This window comes from Barbatula barbatula (assembly GCF_947034865.1).
Source record: "Barbatula barbatula genome assembly, chromosome: 2".
Taxonomy (NCBI): domain Eukaryota; kingdom Metazoa; phylum Chordata; class Actinopteri; order Cypriniformes; family Nemacheilidae; genus Barbatula; species Barbatula barbatula.
In genome coordinates this window covers 13804448-13827515 of record NC_136767.1, presented here as the reverse complement: position 1 = coordinate 13827515, position 23068 = coordinate 13804448, and the positions used below count along the sequence as shown (strand labels likewise).

Genomic DNA, 23068 nt, shown 5'->3' with positions numbered 1-23068 from the left:
AGTGGAGCTTAAACAACCTTCAGCGCCTCAGGATGTTTCCTTGCTTGATCCGTTTGGTGATGTGACTGTCACAGAGCGAGTGGTTGACAAAATCAAATGTTTGATTAAATAAAAAATACTTGTTGAACTTTTTAAAGTGCTAGACAAAGGTAAAACTGAAACGTTTAAAATAATTTTCGTTCTATTTTTGCGCCACTGAAACTTGCTCACAAACATTTTACGCACGCCACCAGCCACAGTCCCACCCCCCCCATCACTAGGCTCATCAAGACAAGACAGAACTAAACCCACCAAAACACCTAAACTGGGGGCGTGAAATACAAGCAGTGTTTTTCCACATTTTGTCAGGTAGCCTACTCCCATTTAGTTTGTTGGTACTGTACAGATTTGACCTAAAACGAGTAGAAAGTCTAAAATGTTATAAACTCTTATACACTTTTACATCAGTCTCTTGGACAAGCATGTGAGAAGTGTCAGGCCATCTTGGAGTGACTATTACAAATGTAAACCACAGCAGCTCTTCTTCACCACAACGCACCTGCATAGCCACAGCTCTATTTCAGATGATACAAGACGCCTGTTTACACCATTGCCATCATTGTTTAACAACCTAAAGCCTAGTTCACAGATCACAGGTTGAACTTCACATCTTTTTCAAAGGGTGTTATATTACATTTCAGAGTATATATATATAAACAAGGCCGTTGATTTGGGTAGAGACGTGTACCAATATCCAGGGAACCTGAATTTGTCTTTACCAATCATTTCGACCAAACAATTAATCTACGTTTATATATAACCACTGAAGTGCATCTGTGTCTTGAATCTTATTCAACATTTATTTTTTTTCAAAAATCATTTCATAAAAAAAGTGAAACATATTTTACAACCGCTGTGTGTGTGCGTGCGATAATTTAATTTATTGAAGTGAGGCTGAGGACGGAAGCAAGGAAAAAGAAAAGTAAACATTCAGAGCTGTTTAAAAACAACCAAAGCCAAGCCCAGAACATTTTCTCAATTGCCAATGTTAATTGATGGGATTTAAAATAATGTAATAATTTAAGTAGCCTAATCTATACATCTAATCTAAGACATGTTCTCCTCCGTGTTCATTAAAATAAGTCAAGTAAACTGCACTAAACTTTTGTGATAATGCGGCTCTGCAGACCAATTTTATTTATGTCTCCACCAATGTCAAAATCAAATTTTGCCCTTGTTTCTAAAAAATATTAAATTATGGATTTTTTAATCAAAGTTACAAAAGGTAGCAATGTTAAAGGCACAATATATATTTTCCCCCACCAGAGATCGCAAAAAATATGCAGTACAGCACAGATCAATCAAAAACCCAAAACTGATGACAACGCAGACATCTTTGTCATGTGTTCTCCTTTTTGCAGCATTAATTGATGTTGCCTAGGTTAGAACTGCAGATTTCTCTTGATATTAAATATTGTTGAAAACAATTGACAAATACAAATTGGCAAAAAATATTTGATCTAATCCTTTAAGTGAACATTCAGAACTGCCCTCTACATCAATATTGATGTTTAACAGACTCTAAAATGAAATTGTTGATGCAATATTTATACATGCTGTATCTAAAAATATGTATTTTCACATGTGAACATGCTGATCTTCTTATACAGACTCCTCTTTTCTCTCTTGATGTTGTAGCTGTGATATTGACATTGAGTCCATTCTTAATCTCTTGACTCCTCTTTCATTCACTGCAGCATATAAAACCGTTTCTGAGTTCAGATTCTCAGATGAAGATGTGGTGGAGCTATTCTTATCAACCACAAGAGCTGACGGGAAAAAGGAAGACAGATCATGAGATACATTTCTCATAAAACACACATGGGCTCCTTATGTTCATAAAAAAACATATTTGGAAGTATGGAAGAATTTATTGTGCAATTACCATTTCTGTCATTGTGTGGCTTATAAACAACTGATGCATAGGTTATGTCATCTTTTTTCCCGACTGTTTGTCCTGAAAGCACAGACAAATATTGGTAATAAATATGAGTTACAATTATAATTGTCACGTTATGTTTTTGTTTTGCTCTGTGTTCATGTTTACCTTGTTCATCTGTTCTCTTGGTTGTTAACTGCCCCACACCGGTTTCTGTTCTCCCTAATTGTGTTTTCCCTGTGTATTTAAAACCTGTTTGCTCTTGTTTAATGTTCAATGAATTCTACTCTGCGCTGAAAAAAATTCAACTTCAAATTGGTCTACCAACAAAGGAAATAAAGTAACTTGAACACATTTTTTTTAGTAGAAGATAAATAATGTATTATTTTGAGTGATTGTCTAAGTGATTGTCCAAAGTGCATCAAGAAGTGTAATCTAAAAAAACAATACTAGTGTTTTAAAGTTCATAGCATGCATTGCAAAATGTTCAATTGACAGGTTAAAATAATTCTTATGATTGCTATTTAAGTGTTTGCTGGCTATATTTTATGTTTTTGTTGTCATTGTAAGTATTAAGAGTTCCTTTTTTAAATTGTTACCATGATTGAGGCTCATGTGCTCAAGTTTTGAGGTCTGAAGTACATGACAAACTGAAGTTATTACAAAAATGTTTAAAACACAAACAACTTAAGCAGTTTCTTAGTAAGAGTGTCTATATACTAGAACTAATAAGCAGATTGAGTATATAATAGTAGAACAATTATATATTTACATTATATAAAACTTAATATGTTGAGTTGACTAAGTCCATAGTTGAGTGAACTCAGAATTTGATTGTTGCATATTTATTGAAGTTGGTTCAACTATTTGTTTTCAATTGACAGTCGTGTGACATGACTCAGATAATTGAGTTAAGGCAAACTCTGGTGGAACATTTTTCCTAACGCGGTCCGGTCAACCACATCTCTCACAGCCTTCAAAAAACTATTTTAACCCCATCTCTTCTGTTAAAACTTGACAGACAAATGAAAAAAAAGTACACTAACCCTCTCTCTTTCTCTCAACAGGTAGTGCTCTAGCTTTTCTTGAAACTAGTAACTTTGTATTAGGACCTATTGTACTATTGCTCTTTTATGACATATCACTTATTGCTCCCCGAACTCTTTGTGAGTCGCTTTGGATAAAAGCGTCTGCTAAATGATTAAATGTAAATGTATATACTTGGCCAAAAGCTGAGTAAACTCAAAAAAACTGTGCAGCAAGTTGTCTTGAAATTAACTTTTCATTTTTACAGTGTAATACGCTACATGTGACAATAATAAAGCATATTTAAATAATACAGACTTACAATTGTATTTTATATAGTTATTTTGAAGCTTTTCAACATACCGGTTTATTTGTGTTTGGACTTGTAATGGAAATTTTCTAGTCTAGCTTCTTGATGTGTCTGTCTATATGTTTACGAAGTGTTTATCTATGTTTTCTTTAATTTTATCATCATGTTTTTCTCTATACACGTCATACCACTCTGCCTTTGCCCTCGAGCAGAGGCCAAGATGTTCTGTTTGGAATAACGCCTTTTCTCTGCACCAGCTCATTGCATATGATGCAGATTAAACGACAATAAAATACTTTGCAAAGTACCTGATGTCTGTGTGTTGCGTTTGTCAAAAGTTGACTCACCTAGATTAAGGAATAAGAAAATTCCACAACAGACTAATGAGGCTGATGTACAAGTTAACAGCAAGATTACTGCAATAGAGACAATACTGAGAATAGATTTTACCATCATTCGCAGGGTAGTTGTGTGCACAAGGAACTGTTTGTCCTGAAAGAATTGAGAAGAAAAAAGTGTAAATGTAAATTTCTATATACAGTGGCCCCCAAAATATATTTGGACAAATTAGCGACACAAAAATGTACTGTATGATTTTCATAGAAACTTAATATTAAACCATGCTGCACATTTCGTATAATTTCCCATTTTTTGCCATTCTTGCTTTCTGGCTCATCCGCTTTTAAATGAATTGACCCCAGTCATACGATAGTAAGTCAAGCTTTTCACAACAGTGTTATGTAAAGGTATTTGTGGTGTTAATATGCAGATTCATTACTTCAGCGTTTTCAATCCATTTTAAGGCATGACGAAATTATCACAGGAAAACAAATCTTTTTATGTTTGAAGATTTAGAAGAAGTTTTAAGTGACATTGTTGAATGCAGTGTATAATTATTGATTTACCTTTTCAGACACCAAAATGTTACATTTTGTAGTTTCACTTGTATATCAAGTTTATCTGGTGTTTTGTATAAAAAGATTTAAATTGATATGCTTTGTCATTCATTTCTAAGACAATGTAGAATCATTAAAAAGTGTAGTGATAAAACCATTGTGTGTTAAATCAGACTTACTCTTTGTCCATGTGTAGCAACCACATGCTGTTATTAGACAGAGCAGCAGAAAACCTCCTCCTATCAGAAGCAGCCAGTTATTTAACGGTGAGGCAAGACCTACATCTTAAAAAAAGTGAAGTATACAATAATATTTCCTTTTTAACATCAACATTTTTGCATAAAATGTTTCCATTTGATTTGGAGATCTGTATGCTATTGGACACTGTAACTCAGGGGAAGATTTGAAAATAATACAAATATGAAATAAAAGTTTATTATTATTTTAACTTTTTATTAAATAAAGTTTATAAATACAGACAGGTTGTCGCTGCCATATTATGTTTTGTTTTATTACATTTTTTATTTTATCATTGATCATTTAATTGGGCTTCCGCCTACATTTCGAAAACATAAAGGCAATGACTAGTTATTTTAAAATGTCCAAATAAAGAAAAGTGATCTGGAGCGGCGGATGTTTCAGGAGAAATGGAAGGAGACGGAGTGGTATGTTAAATCTGCTCACAAGCCGTGTCTGTACAAAACGAGTACAATATTAAACGCCACTGTGAGATGCACGCAGAGAAATATGATAAATACACTGGACAGCTTCGAAAAGTCAATAATTTAACTTTAGCCTCGGAAAAAAATCAATCAATGTTCACAAAAAGAACAGAGACTGATGAAGCTGTAAAGCTATTTCATTGCCAACGAAATCGCAGCGGGATCAAAGCCGTTTTCAGAGGGAGAATTCATCAAGAATCGGTAATGAACATTAACAAGTCCAACCTGCGCTCTCGACTCACAAACAGACAGCTAAATGACATCATGAGATTGATGTGGTTGAAGAAAAGAGATGTCAGGAATTAAAATCATAATGCAGATGCGATCTAGATCTTTTGTTGTTAAAGGAAATTTCTAGTAAATATTTAATGTTCATATCCAAAGTAAAGTTGTACTACTGTACTAGTTGTTAAATATGTTAAGGCAGTTTTTCCTATTAGTGAATTATATTGTATAGCTTGTATGGTTCATATTTAATGTGACCGTCTGTACACAAGTAGAGTCTGTTGCATTTTTGTCATTACCAGTTTAAAAAGTATCTGACCAAAAATATTCATATTCAAAGGAAAGGAAAACAAAATAGTTTTTCAAAGAGGAATAAGAGTGTTATTGAACCGTTCTGAGGATTTATTAAATGCACCTTTTACAGAACAGTATGTCTTTCTAGTTTTTTGCTAATTCATTTGTCATTTGGTGCAATATGGTTTAAAAAAGGTGATTCGACACATCGTCACTTTTCCCTCCATCCGGCCCTTACCCTAAAATGAGTTTGACACCCCTGCTGTAACTAGTCACTGTCCGTTAAATCAGAATTGTGGTATTATTAAGAGTATAAAAATTAATTCTTATCTATCACAAAATTTACCCTTTTAATAAAGTACCATAAATTAAATAACATTTTAATAAGTCAAATACAAAATAACATACAGCTACCCAAATTGATATTCGTAAGCATGTAATAAATCCAAATATGGTTGTCATTCTCACGAGCTGTAATTGAAATACTCACTAATCTCATTGTAGAGCAGAGAACAGTTGAACTCTTGAAATAGTTCACAGCGGTAGAGACCAAGATCAGACTCCTGCACATTATGAATGAGGATGGAGAAGTTACCAGAGCCTGAGATGTAAGAGAATGCCTTAAATCTGCCTTTTCTGTTATCCCAGAACGCTGGATCAGCATTTACTTTGATGTCTACAATGTAACCTCTTGTAGTATTAATGTGACTCCACACCACACCTGTTTCTTGATTCTGGATTGATTTAATGAAGGCTGAATCAAAGTAACATGGCAGCAGGATTTCAGACTTCAGCTCAGTGGTTAAGTCTATTGTATCAGTAGAATTCCTTGTACACGGAGCATACCCTGTGTGAAAATTATGCACATGAAACATTAAATCCATGTAAGAAATGAATCACTGAAGGCATAGCGAAACGAACTTACCCTTGACATGCATTACACCGCAGCACCAAAGCAATAAAATAGCTGATATATTCTGTTCAAACATCTTCATCGTGATCTGATCTATCGTCAACTGAAGCAGCAGCTTTAAATGAATTTTTAAGTGCTGAGATGTGACAAGCTATGCATGTGACTTCCTGAAAAGCTAAAAACAGAAAGTGTCCAAGCAACTCTACAAAAACTTGAAACGTTAAACAAAGAAATTTGATGTAAACCAACCCTTTTTACATGTATTTAAAAAAACATTCTATATTAATTACATATGAAGATGTATAAATAAATATACTATACAAATATATGAAGTATTAATTATATAAATGTGGCCAGGAAGGCCTCCACGAGGAGGAGAGTAATTGAGTTTTACAACTACGTTACCCAGTATAACTACCTGGGATATAAAATAACGGGACACAACGGTTCAGATCTTCGTCACAAGTTAACAAAGACCATGAGACGTGGATATCTTGCGAAATATAATACACTTTTTATTAAATAATCATAAAATAGTTTGGAGACAGCCAGTAATCCTATATATGCTCAGAACAGTTGTAACGGAAGGGGCAACGCGCACAAGTTCAACCCAAAAGAAAATATTCTAAAACACTTAAAGGGAACTGAGGCTCACCAGCGGTGGGACAAGCTAGGTGACGGGCCTCCAACTGAACAACACGTGCAAAAAGAACCCCAAAATAATACACACAAGTGAAATCCACTACAGAGGCAAAAATCTACGTCAAGGAAAAAATCACAATCAGTTGGAGAAATCCCAGCACTCAGGACGACTAGCCAGCCCCCCTCTGGTCCTCCCCAGTTCCTGAAAACAAACAAAGAAATAATTCAACAGAATAGAAACTTATAAAGCAACATACACGAATAACAGTTCCAAAGTAAAAGAAAATAATAAGAAACAAGGAAACCCAACCCTCAAACCTGGACCAATCCCACCCAAACAAACGCCAGCTTAATATTATCCGCTTGGTTTTCCAAATCAGTCCTAAGGATGCATAGCATCAATGGGGATGAAAGGGACACAGTGCTTTGATCGCCCTAAACACAAGGAGCAAAATGAAGGAAACTTGGCCAAGCCACCCCTGCGAGCTGGAAAGCATTTGGCAGACCGCACTCAACACTACGCAGAGATAAGAAAACAGATTGATATGCATATATACTCGGCGTACGACAGGGGTTTTCAACTACTTTTCCTCGAGGGCCAGATTTATTTACCATATCCTCATTTCTTCTGTCATTTTGTATTTCTGTTATTTATTGCATTTAGTTCCTTTTATGCTGTTTTTGTTGCTGTTATACTTTGATATCATACATTAAAACATGCAGTCAGATATTGCAAGTGCCTTTTTATGATATTTAATTAAAAGGGATATTGCCTTTTTAATTGTATTTTATATTCCTTGATGCATTAGTGTACCCAAAGATACAATTGCTGTCAATTTACTCTCCCCAAGTGCATCCAAGATGTGGGTGGCATTGTTTTTTCCAAGAAGATCTTTATGAATATATTTGGTTGAATTAATAAAACTCGAATCTATGAACCGCTAATATTGTCAGCAGGAAAGTAATCCCAGCCCCTTGTGACGTTAAACTGAAGTCTTATATAAATACTCAGTTGATCTGTGCAAAAAACGATACTATTTTCGCATCTTCAGGTGAATGTCAATCGCTCTCATGTGCCCCATGCACTTAAAGGTTAGATCCTATGTAGTGCGAGTTCTGAAGGGAGATGAACAGCTGTTTTCGTCAATTTGGCCATTTAAATCATACATTGGTAATGAATGCTGCAATAAAAACAACACAGTTTTCATTTATCTGAGACAACCAAACTACCCTTCTGCAGTAACTTTCTGGGGCACAAGACGCGTTTTGGAACGCAAACCTGCCCGTGGATGTGGATTGCAGATTATAACATTGCAAATAAGATACGTTTTCAGGACAGACAGATCAAATCGCTATACAAGACGTCAGTATTGTTATGAATATTACTTTTGTATTGAATGTAGCAGGGTTCTGGAGTTCAGAGATGTGGCCTCGCAGGGCGTGCATTTCTTAAAGCACATCGCTCTTATTTGAAATGAGAAGGCGGGCCAGGCAAAGATGTTTGGCGGGCCGCCAGTTGACTAGCCCTGGCATATGACATTCAAAAAAAGAAATTTGTTTACCTACCAAAACAGACAGCAGCCATAAAATGATACATCTTCCTATTTAATCTATTTGGATATAGAGGCATCCAACAGTTTTAAGCACCAAATGACATGCTGGATACAGGGCGTACCACTTTCTCCAGTTGCAGCTTTTGTGATGGTAGCCTACTGTATACAACACATTCATTCACACCTGACAGTTGAGACACGTAACAGGTGCTTTAGTGTCTTGAACCGTGTTCAAAGTCATTTCTGTCTTTTTGAGCACAAACAAATTAAAATGAAGTTGAGATGTGTAGTCTAACAAAGTTATTAAGAGTTTTAGAAATCATTTCAATCTCCCAAAGGTCACGCTGCAGTTGATTGACTTGTACGATTGTAAATATAAACCCACCATGGCTGTTTTGATATTTACTTTAGATCAGATCACGATGAACATGTATGAACTGTAGTCACTGAAGCAGCTGTTTAAAATGAATGTTAAAGTGCTAAAAGGTATGCATGTGACTTCCCGAAAAAATAAAAACAGAAAGTGTCCAAGCAACTCTACCAACCTTTTGTACATGTGTTCAATGCAGATTAATAATATAAATATTACCTTTAATGATATATAAATAAATTACACAGTATATATATATATATATATATATATGTGTGTGTGTGTGTGTGTGTGTGTGAAAAATTATAAAAATATTTGAAGCATTGCTGAACATTTATAGACAACTGACCTTAAGGTCACTATCTACCTTACATTTAGTCATTTAGCAGACGCTTTTATCCAAAGCGACTTAACAAAAGAGTTAAGGGAGCAATGAGCGATATGTCATACAAGAGCAATAGTACGATAGGTGCGAATACAAAACTACTAGTTTCAACAAAAGCTAGACCACCACCTGTTGAGAGAAAGAGAGAAGGTTAGTGTACTTTTTTCAACAATGTGATCTGACATTGAGAAACCACAGGCTGTAAATTAAACCGCAGCTGCAGCAGCCTTCACATTCTGAAAGCAACCAGTTATTTATCAGTGAGAACCCAACAGTAGCAAGACCTGATCAAAACAATACATTTATCTGTGGTGATTCAAGATCTAGTACTAAAGAACACTAGTAACTCAAGAATGTTCTCAGATCAGACTGCTGCACATCATGAATGACGATGGAGAAGTTTCCAGAGCCAATAGATGGACAGTTACAATACAGCTAGTTTTCAAGAACTCAAGACTTTAACCCTTGCTTCAAAATTGAGCGCACTATAAATTCAGCTTTACCAGTGATATCAGTTTAGCTTATCAGGAGTAAGGATCTTCATGTCATTTTTCAATTAGCTGATAGCAAAAAAGCAATGAGGCTCAAGTAAGAAAGTCTCTTTTCAGAGATGTGGAGCGCTGTTGTATTTTATTGATTGGTCTGAACATTTCTCATCCACTACTTAAGAGATAGAGTCAGTAAAGCAAACATTGGGTACAACATCGGAGTAACTTTTTCAAGTCTTGATTCAAAAACCATGACAAAAGTTGCCCCTGCAAAGCTGGACTGTGAAACAGACTGATGCGATGAGCAATTTTAATTCTTAAAGATTCAAGTTTTACCATTTTTGTCAACGCCACTGTAAACACTTGACATCCCACGAAAGCAGGATGAACATTACATTGATGCTGAATATTAAAGAGAAAAAGTGAACAAAAAAAACAACATGAACTTACTTTCAAAGCAAATGGAACCATCATATTACAATAATGAGCAGAATGGTGGTGTAACTTGAAGCAAAAGTACATCAACTTGGAAATATCGGAATCAAGAGATGCCTTCAGATATCAGGAACTTCATTACGGCTTTCGTCACTTTAAACTTTATTTCTGCAGCGAACTAAAACTGTTTTTTTTATTTTCAGACATTTTGATCTCTAAACAAATGTCTCCATAACTCAGCAACAGCTTAGATAATGGTACCTCTCTTAAACAGTAAGAAAAGGTTGGAAAGACAACAAGATGATCAAACTTTCCAAGAGGTGGCGAAACCAATGGAGCATGAAGTGAGTAAAACATGAATATATCTGAAAGCATTCCAGACCTCTGCATTATACTGAATAACTTAGATAACAGGTAGTATGATTAATGTTTTTCAAAAATGACTAAGGAGAAAAGTGCAACAATGGTGCAGAGATGTATCAAGCTTGGTACTTCCTCATTTTTCACGGCAATTTTAGCTTTGTAACCACATATTTTGACACGTTATACGTGCTCCTTTATGATTATTAAAACGTTTTACAAGTATATTCCATCCAGAAACACGTTTACTGGGGCAGGATGACAGACTTTGCAGAGCCTTTGAGGAAAGCCTACTGAGAACATGTTAGCAACCACAGAATTAAGATGGCGAGTCATCTCGGACTGTCCGACATTCAACCGCAGGTCCATACACCTTGAACAGTTCTACAACAGGCCATTGCTGAAGTCAAAAACAGAAGCAACATTCATCTAATGTCCAATGTTTCACTGTGAATCAGCCATCATTCACAAAGAACTGATGTCTTTATTTTGTCCTGTTCGCTTACAATTTTTTACCATCAGCGGAAAAAAGGGCAGAAATCACTACCAGCAAAAAAAAAAACAATGCGATCTGTATTTGAGGGCCGCAGAAAATGAAATATTTGTTTAGCTTTGAGTCGTTTTGATTAAACATTACTTTCAGATCTGGGAAGCTCAATGCTCTTCTGACCAAATATTCTCCACAGATTCATGTTCGACCAGCTGGGTTGAATTTAACAAGCGATGTTAAAATGCTTGAAAAAAAGGAGTTAAAGGAAAAACACTGCAAAACGTTACTCTATTTACATACATTGATTTTTTTCGTTTTCAAAGACAAAAAAACAATTTCTCTACAGAAATAAATTTTCAGCAAATAAGTCTCTTTACAAATTCTTCATCCTTTCTTTCCACATTTCAATCGATTTGGGATTTGCTGTAGTTCTCATCCCCGAACAGGCCACAAATCCAAGCTTCTGCAGGTTCAAGCCTGAAAACCAGCGGCCCTTGGCGATACTCTTTCCTGACCACCAAAGGGCACAAAAGTAGCACCTAAAGGACGTCCTCCTTCCCAGTTAAACCTCACTCGAGTGGCAGTGAGTGGTATTCATTAAAACAGAGAGAGAAGGGCAATGGTAATGGATGTGGACAGTTGCGGGGTCCTTCAGATGAGGAAAGCTGGTAACCTGGCTCAGTCGTCGCTGTCTGAGAGGGTTTCGTACTGCTCCGACAGCAGCGGTGGCTCTCTCTCCCACGCACGGGTTGGAGCCATAGGGCCGGGTGTGCCACCCTGTGTCTGCTGCTGGGACTGCATGGAGGGAGACGGGCAAGCCATGGATGTGGGAGGGGTACTACTGAGCATGCGCATTGTCAGGGGGTTGTATGGAAACTGCATGGAACCTGGAGGCAGAAAAAGGAGAAAAGATATTTTGTTAATATTATATCTCCACTCAATCCTGCAATAGTGCAGTCAGGGTTTTAACAGGTTTTCACAGATGACGAATTTAATGAATGAATGCAAGATTGCTGGTTTAAACACTGGCCCCAAAAACACAGCTAAGACGAAGAAGCTCACCAGTGGATGACGGGCGGTCTTCCCAAGCCCAGGTGGGAGTCTGTCTGTGATAATCTCCCTCTGAATGAACGGATGACACCGAAGACGGCCGCTCTACGGCAAAGTACGGCTGGCTTGGGTTAGGGGACTTTGATTTCCTACTGCTAGCTTTGCTCTGCAGTTTCTGTTTGCCTGTATCAAGATGGAGAGAGATGTTAGTAGTGTTATTTCGCATATAGACACAGCTGAATGCTATTGATGGTAGTACTACTTTCTTTCACATCTCATTTCAAGCATCTGTTAAAGTGAACAGACTCGGAGGCTTGAGCCACTGCGGGTATGTGGTTTGTGTTTGAGCGTGTGAGAGACACACCTGCATGTTTGCAGAAATGTGACAGAAAAGATATTCTTCGTATTGTTTGTATCACAGCAGTAAAAAAAAACATGCTTTTCCTGTTTTCAGCAGAATATGTATTAGTTATAAGTTTACCAGCGTTAGGGGAAGGATTGGCCTCCTGTCGGCCTTCTGAAATGCTGCCTGAGGTGTTTCCTGTCTGTGCACCCTGCGGTTGCTGTTCCTCCGGCCTCTCTTCCATGTTTCCCATCAGAGCCTTCCTGATGATGTCCTCCAAACCCAGATTACTGGCTGGATCACTGAACGAGTGGGTTCTGGGGTTTACGCTGTCTGTATTCAATAAAACACACCATCAGCGTTTAAATGTAGACACAAAATAAAATATGTTCAATTCGTACAAATGAAATTTATTTCTAACTGACTCATCTCGATACAATTTGTGTACTTACTTGATATTTTTACTGCTGGTAAATTAAAGATCTCTGTGCCCGGCTGAGCGTTACCTTAAACACAAAGGGTATGTAATTAAGTGGTGATAAGTGACAAATGTTGAATAGTACCTTTAAAAGCTAACTGCATGTCAGAGCCAGGGACTTCTTTTCATCATCTAAGCTTTAATGCAAGTATTATTCGGGCTCTTAAGGATGAAGTTTTGTCCTTTGGGCTGTCACTTACCGACTTCAGCCTTGCGGAAGATCTCCTGCTTTTTGGACATAACCATAGGAGACGTGCTCTCCAGTTTGGTGAAGAACGAGGGCAGGTATCCGCCGCTGCCTGGTGAGCGAGAGTCAGTCCTGCAACCAGAGAAAGGTCAGAATGAGGCAAGGGATTGGTAGTTGAGAACCTGTTCTGATGTACTGAACAGCATGTACTGAAAAATGTAAACAAATGTGAAGTGGCCCAAACAAAAATTCTAATTACACCTAAAATTCACTTTTGATGGTGTCTGTCATGTCAAATTAGGCCTTCTTACAAGCCGATTTCAGACAAGCAGATTCATTTGAATGCATGGAGAGTAAATTTAACAAAAAGTTAATTTACCAATAAAACAAACTCGTACACAACGACTCAATTTCTACCTCTGCTCGGGGAGCTCCTGCTCTCGTCTTTGACTCTGTAGGACACTGTTCTCTTGTTTATCCAACCCTGAGTAACCCTGAGGGGGAGAGATTGGTTCATAGTTCTCCAGTCCTCGACCTCGATCAGGAGATCTTCCTGGCCTGAAAGACAGAGAAACAATGATGAGAATCTTTGACATGGCTCTCCGGGTACCAGAGCATTTTGTTGAGTAAACGGGGTACATATATATATATATATACCTGGCTCGTGATTTGTCAGTTGAGTTCTCAGGAGATACTCTGCTTTGTGGTCTCTGGTTGTGTGTAGCAGGTGGTGGGTTTTCTGGGCTATAGCGGTTAGGAGGTTTGACTCGGCCTGCAGCAGAGCTCTGGAATGTGGAGGAGGAGGAAGATGGGGGAGGGTCCTGACTCTTAGCAAAGTCCTGTGTTATGATGTGCTGCAAGTGAGAGAAAATGAGATTGATGACGTTGGTGTGAAAACGTGAAACATATCAGGGTGAGGGTGAGAATGACTTACTGATATGTGATCAGCAAGGGTCATGATGCGGTGCGTTTTTGGAACGGGCCCATAGCTGTCTGCTTGCGAGGAGGGGTGCTGCTGGTGTGCAGATAGACCTGACTCTACCGATGGTCTGTACCGATTAATGTCAAACCTCAGTCCACCTATAGAATATGAGAAACAGAATCAACATTTATCCTTATGTTTCAAAATATATAACACCCCAAAACAAAATACAACTTTTAGAGTTATATAGTTATATTTTAAAGTTGTACAGTTTTATGTTTCCCATTAACAATTTTATCACTGCCATGATATTTGCATTGTGGTATTTTTATTAACACAATTCTCATTACCGTAATCTATTGTTTTTCTTTCAATTGCCGTCCATTTTCTTTATATTATTTCTTTCTGTGTACCCACATCATTTTAGGATGACTACAGTATAACCTGCAAATGATGTCATTGGTTGCGGTCTCACCTGAAGCTGGCTGAGAGCTCTTTTCTGATGGGAATGCTCCCTCATTCTTCTCTTCTCTATGGGCTGGAGAGCTGGCTGGGCTGATGGCCTCAATCCCACCTTGTGGCTCATAACGGTTTGATGACACTTGAGGACATGAAGATGGATACATCATTATAGCTTCACAGGTATCAGTATATAAAATAAGATTTTTGGTGTTTCAGGAAACCACTTTTTCTATGATTACATTTTAATACTTTTATTTGGTTAAATATGTACAAAACCCAGGACTGTCCCAGTGATAAAACAAACCTCAAGTCAGTCACTTTGGAAAGAAAGGAAAGGTCAGTGCCAGGATTACAGCTACACCCTCATAATGGAATTAACCTCGTCAGGGTGTTTGTGTTTACTGTTGTCAATATCTCTGGTCCAACTGAGTCACAAAACTGTGCTTTAAGGATTATTGGGTTTTATGTCCTCACTGACATAAATCATCCCATTAGGCCTTATGTGACATATATCCCTAAATCCCTAAGCACTCTCTAATTGTTAACATTTATCTTAGTCGGTTTAACAAAGCCAGAACATAGAAAGAGACTTTGTCAAGTCACTGATTTCCTGTAACTGATGTTATGTAAATGCACTGCTATCAACATAATGGTACAACCATTTAATATAATAAAAATGGGTCTCATTCACAACTAATTGTTGTAAATAATTCTCTTTGTGATGACACTCACTGCTGCTTGAAGAGTCTGAGCTCTGTGAGGCTCTCTCACGAGTGTCCTTATCTGGGGCGATCTGGCGCTTGATGATGACATCAATGAAGTTTGCAGCAGTTATGGTGGTCTTCCCGTGTGTACGTAGCTCTTCCTCTATTTGTGATTTAGTGGGTGGGGCTTTTTCTTTGCTCCCTACAGCTCCTCCCCCCTCAGAATACACAGGATGGCAAGGTTTCCCACCGGGAAGCGACACGTCCCCATAGGGTGACTGTATGGAACGACGTTCTGGCTCTTGTGACTCTTGTGCTGGCCGCCTTGATGACATCACGTCATCATCACGTGAGCTGCCGCTGTTATGCTTTCCATCCTTGACCTTAGTAACATCCATCTGCGGGGCGGAGGCAGCGGCATCCACCAGCGCAGCGAGCGCGTCAGCTGCATTGTTGTATCGGGAATTGACCTGAGCTGCAGCTGCTTGTGATGGCATTTGCCTGGATGACAAAAATAGCCCGAAAATAGCCTTAATTTATGCATATTTTTTTATTTAATAAACTGTTCAACAAAACGATTTATTTATTTACAAGACAGCAAAAGTGTATTGCTTACATGAGTGGGGTGATGACGCTCTTGTTAGTGCCCTGGAAGATGCTCGGCCGCTGGTGGAGTACGCCCTCCTGTGACCTCACAGAGGGTGACGGGGAACGCAGGAAACCACGGCTGACTGGTCGCACAGGCTGCTCAGAACCTGAAACGTTCGCGGCATAAAAACCCTGAGCACTCTGACCAACAAAAACTATTTCAAAAAGATGAACTAATAAAAGGACTATTTTTAAAATACACAACTGCAAGAAAATATATGCGGATTGACATTTGTTTTTGGGCAGCCTACCTGCACGTATATATTCCACTGCTGTACGTTCTCTTTCCCTCTCCCGCTCTCTTTCTCGTTCCTTCTCTCGTTGGCTTTCTCTCTCCACAATGGCTGCTGTGGCACTATGATGGGCAGGATGTCCTGTGAGGAGGAAAGAACAGACACACAAAAAACAAACTGTGGGATTACACTTGCTAAAATTTGACCAGTGCAATTCTACTGCATTTCTGTTAGGAGCAGCTAAATGAGTCGGGATAATGCTGTGCGGACGTAATGTGAATAATGAATTCAATTTGAAAGGGTAATATTGTATATTTCAAATAATTTAACTGATGTATAATATAAGTCTTTGCGATGGCATGCTCAATCATACACATTAGCAGGTCTTTAAAAGCAACACAAAGTTTTACTGTAGAGTGGATTCAAGCTTGAAGAAATTCACCCAAAATTCTTATTTCCTGCACCACAAACTAACATGAATAATTGTATTGACAAAAATATGATTAAATACAGAAAAAGGATATAGCTCATTATCAGTTCTAATGTAAAACAAATATAACCTAATTGTAAAGTGCTACCAATATTTCTTGAAAAGAAGAATACATTTACATGCGGTGTGTATGTTCTTTCATATTTTCAAGGATCAAACTGTATTTGAAAAATGTTTCAGACACTAGGCACATGATGGGTGTGCGATTTAAAAATAGAGACAGACTTGTACTAAAGAAGGCAAAACTTCACACAGAGAGCAAATGCTTGTTGTAACTAAACTCGTTGCATTTCACTAGAATATACTCTCGGGTTTGAACACGCCTACAGATGTCCATAGGGTTAGTCACCTCCAAACCACCTGCATTCGCAAGAAAAACCATAAACAGAAGAACACTGACCCTAACCCAACAAGTGGCCTTTAGCACACTGTCTCAGTTAGACAGCATTCTGCTTGCTTCAGATTCACAAACATGCAGACAGGAGTTCAGGAAACAACAGCAGGTGGAAGTCGATAGGTAGCTAAACAACTGAACAGCCAAACTCTTCAATTGGTGCATGTAATAAAGACTTATATCCCACACACCACATACAGATTACCAGATTCTTATATCGTACTACACTGTTTGAATACAGCCAACAAAGATGGATCGACCGTTATTATTGCATTAACACAGACATTTTAAAATAACATTTTGAAAACACATTTCGCTTTAGCATGTAGATTCAGTGCATCATACATTTAAATGCTAAAATGGCAGCAAAGGGAGAGTTCTAAAGCACCACCACCAGGACTGGAGGGGGAGGTTAAGGTGTTGGATAGGAGAGGAGAGGTGGGATCCTCACCTGGAGATATGGAGGCAGGGTTGAATGCCCTAGGAGGGAAAGGGGTCTGAGGTCCAGGGATGTAGGTGATGCGGTCCAGGGAGGGGGAACCTGAGCCCCCAGGGTGAGTTAACAGGATGGTAGGCATCGGGGCTAGATCAATTATTCCTTTTACAGACAGAAGCAAAGGGCCACAGAGGTTGAGCAACCACGACTAATCAGCTTAAACTTTTATTTTGAGCCAACACCCTCTACTCGTTTTCTAGAAACATTTTTTTAAGAAATAAAAAAAAACTGGGCTAGTCAGTAAGTCAGGGCTGAAGCTGACCACACTGAAGCACTGCATGGTGCTATATGAATGGAAGTACAGACATCAGGACCTGCCGAGTAGTCAAAATTCAACAGGATGAGTCTGTACTCCTTATAGAAAACAAAATTTTATATAATAATTAGGGCTGTCAACGTTAACACGTGAACGCATGAGATACATTTTTCAGATTAACGTGTACAAATATTTAACAACATTAACACAACATCTGTTTTTTATCTTTATTGTCTAGTGTTACATTATATAATCACGCTATTATTCTTATATAGGCCTTTTAACCATTTAGGCATGATTTGAAATGGTCGTATTGACACGTCCAGTATAGATTAACAGTTTCTGGCTGTGGAACACGGCTCTATGCAACGCCACAGCGGTCCCGTCTGGTGTACACATGGGCTAAAGGCTGCATCAGAATCTCGCAGACAGCGCATCAGTATTAACTTCTCTTTCGAGCTTGAATGATCAAAAACACAAGATTATGCGCCAGAAAGCACATTTTATCTAGTATTTTCGCAAGCACAGTCTTCAACAAGTTACATAAAGTCTTAAATAAATGCAATGAGTAGTGAAAATAGGAAGCGCATTAGACCTGCTTCACATCGATAAGGCACTGAGCTTCGCTCCCTATCTGCATGTCTACATTTAAAATAACTAACTTGCGCGCTAAAGGTGCGAAATGTGAATCGGCCCTTAGAGTGGCAGCTCTTTTAAGGGGGCGCGTTCTTAAACGTTTGATTTTGTTGCTTTAATGAGGATTCTTCTGTATTTCTTTCTAAAGACTGTAAAGTGTTTGAGAACTTTATTTATTTTTTGTATATTTCCTACCTGCTTTCATTCATAAAATTATCCTGTTAAATTACTTTGCTTGTACATTAATTTGGAGATAAAATGTGAAATTATTAGATTGTAAAAGTATATTTAAAAACATAAAAGTTGTGTGATTAGTTAGTTAATGTTTTTAACCGATTAACATCACTAAAATAAACATTTTAAACAAAATAAATAGTGTATGTTTAATGTCACTATAGGTGTTTTAATCTATTGACAGCCCTAGTATTAATGTTACTAAACAAACCCAGGACAGGTTTATTTTACATTCCTGTAGGGTTAAACTTACTTTTAACAACCAGTTAGTACTGTCACACCCGTCTATCAGAACAGCCTCAGCCCTTAAATTCATCATTTTTTGATGAACAAATTTAATAAGTGCAAATAGAATTTGCTTAAAGGTCATTTGCTTCTGAAGGTCTGGAAAAGGTTGCCACAAGTACACACAAACTCAACAGACTACATTCCTTGAACAGTCATTCACTCACTCACACACAAACATTTATAATGATAATCATGTCCCTTACCTCTCGGTGGGTAAGGGATGGTGATGGTCTGTTCGCGTGGCGAGAGTCCCCTCGTGACATCAGGCCGCGGTATGACCTGCATCTGCTGCGAGGTGATGTAATCGTTCAGAATGGTCTGCCGAGTGTTCTCCATAGTGTAGAGCTGGTAAGTGTTGGGATAACCGGTTGGCGATGGTTGCCGTGGGAACATGTACGCTGATGAGGGATAAAGTGGCATACGTGAGACGGCTGTATACGCTTTGACGTCAGTGGGGATGATTTTCCGCAGTAGCAGGAAATGAATTTATAATGCATGAGAGCAGGCTTAAAACCCAACATGATGTTTAGCAATGAGGTAGTACTGATTTTGAAAGCATTCATTCAAAAATACATTTGGCGGGTGACGCATGAACCTACTGAACATGGTGTTCTTTGTCTGATAAACCAGTTGAATACTTCATACGCTACCTGGGTCCAGGACTCTGTGAAAGGCGAGGCTAGGGTCCATATGAGGAGCCAGGTGAGTTCGGTACATCTCACCAGTTACCACAGGTCTGTGATGCGGGTCAAACGGGCTGTGAGAAGCCATAGGGTCACCACCTGACACGGGTGACTTGGCAGGAACACTGTCCCTCTGCGTCGGAGTCAATGTGCTCTTCCTCTCATGAGAAACTTGTTTACCCGATGTTATACTTCCTGTTTGAAAGAAAGTTCACATGGCTTACCTGACAAGAACCTGACATTGATAAGACTATGCAGAGAGAGTTTAAATCTTTGGCGTGTGGGGTCCGTTAAAGATCTATGCCAGTTCTTTCAAACAGGGGCACAATGAGGCATCTATACCTTCCTGTTGACGCAGTAGAGGAGATCCTCTGGATAAAGAGGTGTTGGAGTAGGTTGGGGTTCTCCGTGCATTGCTGTCCTCATACATGCCTGGGCTATGCTGAGATTTTCCTGCCTCTGTATGTGTGGAGCGCAGGACAGAAGTGGAGTTTACTACGGATGTGTGGCGGACGCGCTCTGATGCCTTCATGTCCTCGTACTTTGCTCTTTCAGCCTCAAAAGCAGACATCTTCCCTGGGCTTGTGATCAGAGATTTAACATTGTGCTTAATGGCCGATAGGTTCACAGTACTGCCGTCATACTTCAGAGGAATACCCTGAACGATAAAATATAAAAGATCGCATCATCTTAAGGCAGGGCTGGTCTCAATACCGTTTCAAACAGACATTTCAAATCTACCTGAGTAGTGGATCCGTCCATTACGGGTGTTTTGCGGCTATCCTGTGTCTCCTTTCGGGGGATCTCGTGAATCACCATCTCCTTGATAGTGTTTACCCCCTCGTATGGTTTACCCTTGCTGATGCCTCCCTCAAAAGAACGGATGGGTGGACTCTCCATCTTGATCTGTTTACCGTATTTGGAGGTCTCATCAAAGACTTCAGCAGAAGCTCTTGGTGTTCCTAAAAAAAGTGATTGGTCAGGAAATGTTGTGTAAATCATTCTCTGACACTTGTGGTGGGAGTCCCTGTTACCCTGCATGATGGATCCAGCGAGTATAGCTCGGTCCTTGGACTCATGTGGACTTTCTCTCGGCAATGCTCTGCTGATCAAGCCTGTCAGGAAAATTAAATGTCTATTTCACATCTTCAGCAGTAAATATTTCTCAGATTAAGTTTTGAAAGTCAATCCTGTATAGACCCAGAGCTAAAAGTCTAAGCCACAAAAAACTACTCCCAAGGTAAAAATAAATTGTTGAAACAATGTTCAAACATTTTTTATTTAATTTAGTTTCCAAGATATAACCCTGTGTACAACTAGCCCCAGTAACTCCTGTACACACTTCAACATTTTCTCTCTTCTTCTCAGACAAAACCAAAAATGCACACTGACCCTCATAAGGTGCAGTGTCCCGCACCGGATGTCCACGGGAGCCCTCCATAATGTCATATGAGCGTTTGAGGTCATGACCCATCCTTGGGCTTCTGTTGGCTTCTCTTGGATTCTTAATGGCTATGAAAACACAAAGCAAAAGATGAAGTGCCTTATTGCGGCAAATAACACTGAGGTCACAAATAAACATCACAGGAAGCGGTTTTAGCTTTTACCATCATAAGAGAGGATGTGCCCGCTTTTTCCTTCATAGATGACGTGAGCTTTGGAGTGAGCTTCGGCTCGACTCTTCTCAGGACCACTTAGGTCCTCAGTTGCCAGTTTAGCTATAGTGCCTTTTAACAGATCTGCTGCTACATTGGGCTGAGTCAAGGCAGGGGTGCCCTAAGAAGAAAAGGAGAATTAAACATTTATAAGAAACAAATATGAAGCTCAGATCTTGAGTGAAAGTACCTGTGTTATTGATCCTCCTCGGAAAGTCATTCCCTCTAGGCCTTTTCCAGGGAGACCTCTCATGTCCTGAATCTGTATAGGTCCACCTGTAACCGAAGAAGGGGTAAAACTGTTTAAGGGTCTATAGTCAATCATAAGCAGCACTTTTGAAATATGGGATTCCATTACTTTTGAGGACGGTTTTGTGAAAAGGAGTATTTTTTTTTAACATACCTCTTACCACACCCTCATATTGAGCTCTGGATAAGAGTCCCTCCGCCTGAGCACTCTGTCCCCGTGGAGAGCATTCCTCCTGCTTAATATACGACACTGACAAACACGGATAAGAGTGTGGTTTTATCATTCAAACGTCATTACAAAATAAACATCGTAAAACAAAGAAACATTGAATATATTCAATTTTATGTCGGTAGCTAAGCTTGACAAAATGAAAATAAATTTGTACCGAGAGTCAGTTCTTACCAGGTTTAACAGGGTCCTGCTGTCTTGGTAAGCCGAGCGAAATCGACCCTCCTGCAGTCTTCACTACCTCTGGTACGTACACAGCGTGCGTCTGAGAAGGCAGGTATGTCCCTGGTGTTCCCTAAATAGCACATGGGGCAGTCTTGAATCCGAGTGGAATACCAAGAAAACCCATGATCCCTGCCCTAATCCCATTACGTGTTTAAATTTAGCAGATGTAGGCGAGTTTTAAATAAGAATCAGCAGCCCAAAGAAGCTGAACAGACTATCTGGATCATACATATGCAACTGGGGTCAAAAAAAACATGTCTCTCAATCTTCATCTCTCTCACCTGTGAAATGGAGCCCCCCTGAATGAAGGAGGGTTTGTCTGAGGGCTTTGAGGTGGGTATGAGGGGTGGAGGAGATGGAATGTTGGCCGGCCTGTGACGCGAGAACGTCATGCGCACATCTGAAGGGGTTTGAATCGTCTGGTTTGGTGCTGGCTGAAGAACTGAAAAATAGGAAGAGTTCAAAATTATCCTTCTCCATCTTCTCGACTTCTGATTACTGCTCAAAGCCATAATATGAAAAAAAAGTTGCAGTGGTAGAAACTGACTAGTCAATAAATATTTCAATAAAGCCACACTCATTAAGAGAAAAAAATCATCAAATGCAAAGAAACCTGACACAAATGCAGATACCCTTCTATGCAACTCTCAATCAAGCTTGACAAAGTAGCACGGATCTGCGTCTAATCTGAACCTGTAAGCGCACCCGTGACTCATAACGCAACAAAAAGCTCTTCTTCCCTTCTTCTCTTCCCAGACAGCCTGACCTCTCACTCATCTCTTCTGAAAAATTAAGTTTTACACTCTGCTGTGTCTCTGAGCAAGAGATGAGATCAGGGTATCAAGGTTTCATTTTTCAAAGCTGCGGAGGCTTTTCTGTTCTAGCCATGCTGGGTGTGAATTCATCATGCACCAAAGTCGGACTGAAGGCCGTTCACACACAGCACGCAGCAGCAAGTAATCGATCAAACGTGATCGTTTTCAAAGAGAGTTGATTTCGAGTGCAATGTCATAAAACTACTAAAAGTGTGAACGCTCGAAATACTGCAGAAGTCTGACTAGATGATTCAATCATGACTTGAATAGCTATGTAATGTCTGTATAAAAACTGAAACATCAATTATTCCAGTTAGCCTGGATCCAAAAAATATATAAAATTTCGCTCCAAAGTTCAATGTGA

General features: G+C 38.9%; 2 protein-coding genes across 8 annotated transcripts in view; both read right to left on the bottom strand.

The window, feature by feature from the left end:
• Window positions 1-894: 894 nt before the first annotated feature.
• LOC306905241 (uncharacterized protein) lies at window positions 895-6403 on the bottom strand. The gene is made up of 7 exons (XM_079475710.1): window positions 6317-6403; window positions 5882-6238; window positions 4330-4434; window positions 3705-3746; window positions 3563-3601; window positions 1925-1996; window positions 895-1808 (listed from the first exon to the last, which is right to left on the bottom strand). Exons 1-7 carry the CDS (start codon window positions 6384-6386, stop codon window positions 1642-1644), a joined length of 852 nt encoding a protein of 283 aa, XP_079331836.1. The 5' UTR covers window positions 6387-6403; the 3' UTR covers window positions 895-1641.
• A 3464-nt stretch (window positions 6404-9867) lies between these two features.
• Window positions 9868-23068, bottom strand: part of ncor1 (nuclear receptor corepressor 1) — a 70146-nt gene continuing 56945 nt past the window's right edge. For 5 of the 7 annotated variants that reach the window (XM_079484424.1, XM_079484429.1, XM_079484428.1 and 2 more), the window contains 24 exons: window positions 22171-22331; window positions 21839-21959; window positions 21590-21685; window positions 21377-21462; window positions 21139-21307; window positions 20924-21043; window positions 20566-20646; window positions 20273-20493; window positions 19874-20189; window positions 19499-19726; window positions 19052-19246; window positions 17390-17536; window positions 16073-16195; window positions 15790-15928; window positions 15202-15674; window positions 14483-14608; window positions 14020-14165; window positions 13743-13939; window positions 13503-13643; window positions 13099-13217; window positions 12873-12926; window positions 12559-12753; window positions 12090-12260; window positions 9868-11914 (listed from right to left, as the gene is read on the bottom strand). In XM_079484424.1, the coding sequence (XP_079340550.1) occupies window positions 11706-11914; window positions 12090-12260; window positions 12559-12753; window positions 12873-12926; window positions 13099-13217; window positions 13503-13643; window positions 13743-13939; window positions 14020-14165; window positions 14483-14608; window positions 15202-15674; window positions 15790-15928; window positions 16073-16195; window positions 17390-17536; window positions 19052-19246; window positions 19499-19726; window positions 19874-20189; window positions 20273-20493; window positions 20566-20646; window positions 20924-21043; window positions 21139-21307; window positions 21377-21462; window positions 21590-21685; window positions 21839-21959; window positions 22171-22331 (4034 nt within the window). In that variant the 3' untranslated portion in view covers window positions 9868-11705. The remainder of the gene's footprint in view (window positions 11915-12089; window positions 12261-12558; window positions 12754-12872; window positions 12927-13098; window positions 13218-13502; window positions 13644-13742; window positions 13940-14019; window positions 14166-14482; window positions 14609-15201; window positions 15675-15789; window positions 15929-16072; window positions 16196-17389; window positions 17537-19051; window positions 19247-19498; window positions 19727-19873; window positions 20190-20272; window positions 20494-20565; window positions 20647-20923; window positions 21044-21138; window positions 21308-21376; window positions 21463-21589; window positions 21686-21838; window positions 21960-22170; window positions 22332-23068) is intronic. The other 2 variants (XM_079484427.1, XM_079484430.1) reach the window with 2 other exon arrangements.

Coding starts and splice junctions, on each gene's coding strand:
- LOC306905241 (XM_079475710.1), bottom strand. CDS start 6,386: ATGAAGATGTTTGAACAGAATATATCAGCTATTTTATTGCTTTGGTGC. Junction 3,747..4,329: donor TTGCTACACATGGACAAAGA/GTAAGTCTGATT, acceptor CAATTCTTTCAG/GACAAACAGTTCCTTGTGCA. Junction 1,809..1,924: donor GCCACACAATGACAGAAATG/GTAATTGCACAA, acceptor TTTTCCCGTCAG/CTCTTGTGGTTGATAAGAAT.